At 39.2% G+C, this 8058-nt stretch overlaps 1 protein-coding gene across 1 annotated transcript; it reads left to right on the top strand.

Moving 5' to 3' along the window:
* The first annotated feature begins 5650 nt into the window (after positions 1 to 5650).
* Positions 5651 to 7444, top strand: LOC122578130. Its single transcript, XM_043750058.1, has one exon. It carries the CDS (start codon positions 5651 to 5653, stop codon positions 7442 to 7444), a length of 1794 nt encoding a protein of 597 aa, XP_043605993.1.
* Positions 7445 to 8058: the final 614 nt, after the last annotated feature.

Genomic DNA, 8058 nt, shown 5'->3' with positions numbered 1-8058 from the left:
AATACATCCCATCGATACTTCTTACAATTATTGGACCAAATAAATCCATGTGAAGTAACTCGAAAGGATTGGCAATAGAATTTTCTTGTTTCGGTTTATGTGCAGACTTTTGCTGTTTACCTTTCAGACAAGGTACACATTTGTCTTCCATTCCAAACCGCTTCATGGGAACGCCTTCAACCAAACCATGTTTGACAATGTCATTCATCTTTCGGAAATTGATATGTCCTATTCTTCTATGCCATAGTAACGATTCAGATTCATTTGCTTTTGATAACAAGCAAACAGACTCCTCTGGATTATCAACACTTAACACAAGGCCATTGATGTCTCTCTTCCTAGGAGCTTTCAGCAGATCCAGTATTCAGGAATAACATATCCTGGTTTCAATATAAGTGCTTCTTTCTCATTAAAATGGACAGTGTTACCCTTGTCAAAAATCTGAGAAACACTTAATAAATTATGTGATAACTGTTCCACATAATTGACTTTCTCCAGCGTAATCTTCCCATTGACAACATCACCTTGGCCCGAGATGTTGCCGCCCTTGGGACCTGCGAAACTAACATACGAACCATTTACATCTTCATAATTGGACAAAACGTTCTTGTCCCCTGTCATGTGCCGAGAGCATCCACTGTCAACATACCAAAGACTGATAGGCTTCCTTGGTTCTCCCTGCACATTAGATGATAAGATGGTTAGTTTCTGAAGGGAACCCAAACCTTTTGAGGTTTAGGTTTGCCGAATTCATCTCTAATGATCAATTCGGTCCAATATCCATCGCTCTGTAATGGAGCCTTGGATGAAGATGGTGTCACAGACTGTTTCTTAGGTGAAGTGAAACGAGTCTTAGGAGATGAATTCCTTGGTGAGTGAGTACCAAATCTAGGTTGACTCCCTAATCGATCATAGAATTTAGACGAACTATTAATTCTAACAGGAGGGGATCGATTTTGTTGAGTCATCTTCCTAGGTGAATTACTCCTTTGAGGTGTACGAGAACGACTCGGACTTACACTACTAGAAGTAGTATTCTGTGAAGGTCCCTGTCGTTTTGGAGTCTTAGATCTATTATTATGAGCAACAATATCTGAGTCACTAGATCCTCCAGAAGACATACCCTTGTCAGGTGATCTCCGTTTCCTATTTGGACAACAACTATAAACATGTCCTACTTCATAACAATAGAAACATGATTTTTTAGCTCTTGCTTTCTTAGCTTTAACATCAAACTCAGCTGAAGTCATGCCTAAACATTCTTTAAGTTCAATTGTGGCTGACTCTTCTTTTGATAAACTAGTTGACTCATTTTTACCCGAAAAATGTACCTTCTTTTGAGAATTCTTGTGAGTCTTATATGGGGTTAAGGGGACTCCACTAGACGTAGATTCATCCTAATTCCATACTTTATCAATCTTGTCATGATCTATCTTTTCAAAATCAATTTCATTGGATGTAAAAACAGTATCACATCCTTTCATTGTAAAACATTTAATGTTCTTATCAACAGGACAAGTTGACTTTACTTGACTAGATCCTTTAGAAGTACTAGCATCATAAACTCCATTCTTAGGATCCACTGGTTTAACAAATGAACTTTCAAGCTTATGTTTCTTGTTAAGCTCTTTAATTTTATCAATTGAGCTTTTAGAGCTTTTAGGGATCTTAGGATCAACATTTTGTTTTTCTGAAACGATTGGACCAATTTCACCAATATCGATCTTTTCAGTAAGCTGTGTTAGAGACTCTGTATAATTATCATTAAATGGACCTCTAACCTCATTATAACTCATACCCAAACTACTTTTATCTTTTGAATCCCGTGGTACAGGTTTTTGCATCTGCATTGATCTTATTAAATCAGATCCCCTAATTTGATCTAGTCTTGTATTAAGCTTAACTATCTCCAACTTTGCGTCAACTAATTCTGTCTCCTTTTTAGAAAAGTCTTCAGTTAGTTGAGCGTATTGTTCATTTCCCACTTTTTCCATCAGAACCGACTCTTTTAGTTTTTCTTTTAATGCAAGAATATCCTTATCAGATGCACGAATTTTATCGTGATAGAGACTTTCTTGTTTTACCAAACCGGAATTTTCGGCAAACAAAGAGTCGTTTTCCTTTTTAAACATGTTTTTCTGACTAGTTAAGTTAATAACTGACTTATTCAAAACAAACACCTCAAGTTTTAAATCCGACACCATTTTACACACGTCAATTATAGAAGATAAAGAACAAGATACCTTCTGATCTGCAGCCTTGCAATCTGCCATGTATGCAACAAAGTCTTCAGTTGTCATACCTTCAGGTATCACAAAGTTCTTCATCTGCTCTTCAATGCTCTTCATGGAAATGTCATCAACAGGATTTGATGACTCTTCCTTTTCTTCAGATGCTTTTACTGCAGTCATTTGTTCACTCTCAGATCTTACTGTCTCAGCAACATTACACATATTATTCTGTACTATCTCAGATGCACTTTCTTCACTTGAGTACACAGCATAATCAATCGTTGCAGCTACCTCATCATATAATTCTACCATGTAGGCATGATTCAAGGTATCATCAGATTGTGTATCCCATTGATAAGTACCATCTGGATTTTGAACAACAATAGCCTTTGACTCCGAAAATGGTGACGAAACTGACTGTTGTGGAGTAGCAGGATATGTAATCATTGCTTGCGTCTTATGATTATTCGGAGTAATACCGCCTTGATTGTAATTTTGACGACCAGCAACGGTATTATCAATCCTCTTAGGTCGTTGACACTCTCTTGCAAAATGACCAAATCCATCGCAGTTATAACATTTCACCTTGGATTTGTCAAAGTCTTTAGTGCCATTACCTATAGGTCTCCCAGTTCTCTGTGTGAATCTTCTGACCTTAATAGTAAGCATAGCAAGCTGCCATTGTAGATCCATTTTTTCCAAATCATCAGGATCTATTTGATTGTAATCCTCATCAATTACTGCAGGATCAGTAACCTTTCCTCCAATAAATGCTTCATGAGCATTACAAAAGGCTGAGTAAACACTCATTCTTCCTTCTGCAGAACTCATACTCATTGGCATAGAATGAAAAGATTGTACATTGCTCTTGACATTTGAATGTGTATTGTCATAAGCAACATATCCAGCAATACCTTCAGCATCTACTATTGGTGTAGCTTCTGCACCACTTAGAAATGCATTGTTTCCTGAGCTGGAGCTTGCTAAATGAACAGACTTAGCATGATATAAGGATGGATCTTATGTAAAATCCGAGTGAGTATCTGTAATCCTTCTCTTCATGTCTCTGTTCTTCAGCTTGGAGACTACCTTTTCAAAATCCCATGTACTGTATTCATGATCATCTTGAAGTTGATGAACATAATCAGTCCATGTCTTAGGCAGTGAATCCAAAACTTATCAACTAGCTCAGTTTGAGGATAAACAACTTCAAAGTATGACAACTCAGTGGTCAAATGACTGAATCGAATAATAATCTCGTCAAGAGATTCCCCTTTCAGTCCATTAAAAGCTTCATACTGGTGCTTGAGAAGCTTGATACGGTTCTCTTTAAAGTTACATCGCCCTCACAATATCTTTCAAGAGCATCCCATAAATCCTTTGAAATAGTGTACTTTTTAAACAAATGTACACTATCTTGAGGCAAGGCCATAGTAAGAGCAGACAATGCCTTTCCCTCAACAGCGTATCTTTTACGTTCTTCAATAGGCATATCAGCATAAGTATACCTACTGATCACTCCGTTCTTCTCATATGAAGGCCAATCAAAACCTTGAGTTATCACTAGCCACATTTCCATGTCAGTGAGACGAATGTAGTCTTCAAAACGTCTCTTCCACATCCAATAATTTTCCATACGGAAAAGCTTTGGAGGTGTATTACCCCGACCAACCTCATGATCGTGCATGATCATCTGGCTGATAAGTAAGGCATTAGCTGAGTTTGTGGCAGCTGGTAAAGTCGTCATTTCGAATCTTTTGAATTCAAGTAAAACGAAAAACTACTTAGTTCGTATAGCACGAAGGACACGTGTCACGAAGTACACGTGGCACGAAGCACGAAGTCACGTGGCACGAAGCTGTATGACTTCCACGAAGTACACGTCGCACGAAGTACGAAACACAAGTCACGACCTAAGTCACGAAGAGTGGTTCGCGCTGACGTGGCACGAAGTTAACACGAAGTTAACTGATGACGTTATCACGAACACGAAGTTCACTTCGTGTTGACGTATGCACGAAGTAACACGAAGAAGAGCACAAATTTTCAAATTAACACGAATTTCGAACGAAAATTGCAATCAATAGCTAATCAAACAATCTTAAACCTTCTGGTAATCAACCTTAGGGCTCTGATACCACTTGTAAGGTGCCCTATCATTGCGTGGATCGTAATAAGATGTGATTCGTTATGTCAAGAGTAATCCTCTTGAGATAACTAGATTGCTATTGCCTTTTGTTAATTAATAAGTAATTAATCAACCCAAGGAGATGCACAAGGCTTGTGGTTCGTGTAGAAGAACACACAAAGGAACAATTAACCTTAGCTCTGAAATTCGTGAATAACTATCAAGGATTCGTAAATCATTAACCTAATTTCGTAGATTAGGTCTTGTATTTATACTAGTTGATATTGGGTTGTGTAGGCTTCGGCCTTAATCGCGTAATTAAGCCCGAATCAATAAGTCAATCGACTTACCTCATGCTGACGTCAGCACGAGGTTGTTCCTACATGCTAATGACGTCAGCACGAGGGACGACCTTTGACTCTTTGTTTAGCTTTGTTTGGCTCGTACATAACATCCAGTCATCGCTTAAGTGTTCTATGACACTTATAAACCTTGATTCTATGTTCTTATACCTGCAAAACAATATATAACACACAAACACAATATAAAACATAAACAGATATAATATTGAAGTTCAAACGTAATCATTAAATATCAACACAAGTTCTTATTTAAATGATTACACACAAGTTCCTAAAAACATAAATGATAATCAAATCTATGTTGCGATTGTCACAACAAATCTGCATCTACAAGTGGAAATCTAATGGACTTAACTGCCGAGGAAGCAAGACAACTCATTGAGAAGCTCACTGAGCACTTTTATGACTGGCAGTCTTGTGATCCTCTATCTCCTAGCTCCTCTTCATCCTCTAGGGCCTCTCCATCTTCTAGTATGGATATGGAAAGCCATCTTTGATCAATTTGAAGCTATTACTCGCGACCTTGATAAGATGAGAACGGGTTCATCACATCAAGTGCATCATGTCCAAGGAATGGATCCTTCTCCTATTGATCAGTATCATGTTACTTCGCCTTCTGAGCATTCTCAAGGCCTGTATGGCAAGTATCCTTCAAGCCCAAACTCATTTGGCAGTGATGGTTACTCTTAACCAATCCCAGAGGATTGTAACTTTGCTTTTTCTTATCCGAACCAAGGCCAAGGTCAATGGAGGCAGCCCTCCCAATTTCAGCGAAGACCTTCATACCCACTAGGGTTTGGCCAAGAGAATGTGAGGCTGAATTCTAAATATTTCCAACCTAGGCCTCCTCAACATTTTCAATCTTATCAGAACCAACCTCAGTATAACTCTTTTCCACCCTTCCTCTTACTTCTAACCCTTTTCCGCCTATGTTACCACCGCCTCCTGTTGTTGCCCCGAGCCCTCCAACATCCACTGATGACTTGTTGAGGCAACTTATTGAATCCCATAATACTGCCACCAAGACTTTGATCGCTCATCAAGACGAGAATGATATTGTGGTACGTAACCATGGGGCTTCAATCAGGAATCTTGAGCATCAAATATGGCAAGTTGTTAAACTTCTTACAAGCGAAAGGCAACTGGGGATGTTGCCAAGCAACACTGTTCCTAACCCGAAAGAAGAGGTCAACATGATTTCTTCTACTTTTGTTGCCACTAGGAGTGACGAGGATCTTGGTCCCATGCTACCTCCTCCTACACCTGTTTGTGAGATTGGACCGGAGACGTTAATGGAAAAGACACATGATTCATGTTCACAAAGTACCATGCATGTCCCACCTCCAGTTCACCCTCATGTTTCTCTCACCGATTCAGAACCTCATGTCGCCATCCTTAAGAGACATCTTGTTGACTCTAATGAAAATCCTATTCGGGTCCCTTACCCGAATTTAATGATTCCTAAAGAGTCCCGTGAGATTAGCAAACTCCTAGTGCAACTTAAGAATGTCAAGATTGATCTTAGCCTTCTCGATGCTTGTGTTTCCATTCCTAAATCTGCAAAGGCTATCAAGGATCTCTTGTCAAAGAAAGAGAAGCTGAAAGAGCTCTCTAATGTCCCAATCAATGCCAAATGCTCAGCTAGTCTTCTTAATAAGCTTCCTAAGAAATTGGGTGATCCCGGAAAGTTTACCATTCCATGTCATTTGAGGGAAAGTGAAGTTAGTAATGCCCTAACCGATCTAGGAGCATGCATTAACCTCATGTCCTATTCCTTGTATAAGCGTTTAGGTTTCAATGATCTTAAACCAACTAAGATGACTCTTATGTTGGCAGATCAATCTCTTAAGTCACCTATGGGGATAGCGGCTAACATGGTAATGAGGGTTGGTAAGTTCCACTTCCCAGTGGATTTCGTTGTTGTTGATGTTAAACAAGATCATTATGTTCCTTTTATCCTGGGTAGACCCTTCCTGAACACCGCCACGGCGGTTGTTGATGTTTTTGATAAGACCCTAACCCTTAGGGTTGATGATAAGAAGGAGGTGTTCAATGTCGATAAGTCATTTCTTACTTTTACTGAAGAAGACATTGACACTATCCAAGAGGTTTATTCCATTAATCCTTCTGAGGGAAGCTCAGGTGACTATGTAGTTGAGATTACTCCTCATGAGTCCTTGACCTCCCAGACTCCCATGATCCATCCATTTTTATTCAAGAACTTAGACTCTTCTAAGCCCATTGAGATGAAATGTGTTGAGTTGAATGAAATGGAAATTTTTGAGGAATTTGCGAACAACTTTCTTGATGACACCCCTTTGGTCAAATCTCTTTCTTTTTCTCATGATAATTCTTCTCCTCTAATTCCGTTGGGTGAAGGGACCCAAATGTTGCATGAAAATCCAACTGTAGTGCAACAGGTCCCACTTCATGATCATCCACCTTTCATCAATCTTTTTCAAACTAATGAACACCATGAAGGCCCAATAGGATTGGTGCCTCCTTCAGACCATCTTCATATATTTTCTTCTCATTACATAGATCCATTCTATGGTTCTAATGAGCATATCGGGTCGAGACATCTTTTTGAGCATCCCACAGATGGCTCACACCTCTATCAAATGTCTTATGCCTCGACCCATTCTCCGGTTCCTACTATGTCTTACCCCACTTATGGGCCATCACCCACAAGTGCGGGATGTGCCACGGTAGGGTACAAATAAAAGTTTGAGTCAAGCTAGCGACTTGGTCAAAAACAAGCGCTTCTAGGAGGCAATCCGTGTGTTTATTTTATGTCTTTTATGCTTTTAGTTGTTTAGTTTAATTAAGTTTGTGTTATTTGGGTCACTAATGAGTTGGTGGACTTGCTTAGTGATCTCTTATTTCACGTTTTTCTTATTTTTTTTTTAATTAGGTTTAATCTTCTGAATAAGGTGGATGTGTTGGAGCGATGTGATGTTTGGAGCGTGGTGCAGTTCTTCAAGATTGCTTGCACATGGAATGATATACTATACTCATTTGCATCTTTTGGAATTGCTTTGCATCATTCAGGAGTTTTCTCAACCTTTCTCTCTTTTACTTTTATGTTAAATTTCCATGCTTAGTTCTACATTACTTAGGTTATTTTGCATGCTTAGGATCTTGGACTAATCTGGGTAGCGAAAGCCTTGTCGACTAATCTTTGGTACGTAGCTCCTGCGTTCTTAAGGCCGAAGGGCATCTTTCGATAACAATAGGTTCCCTTACTGGTGTAGAAGGCTGTCTTGTCTTCATCTTCCTCCGCCATCTGTATCTGGTGGTATCCTTTGTATGCATCCAAAAAACACTTTAGCTTATG

This window comes from Erigeron canadensis, chromosome 1 (genome assembly GCF_010389155.1).
Source record: "Erigeron canadensis isolate Cc75 chromosome 1, C_canadensis_v1, whole genome shotgun sequence".
Lineage (NCBI taxonomy): Eukaryota > Viridiplantae > Streptophyta > Magnoliopsida > Asterales > Asteraceae > Erigeron > Erigeron canadensis.
This window is presented reverse-complemented; position numbering and strand designations above follow the sequence as displayed.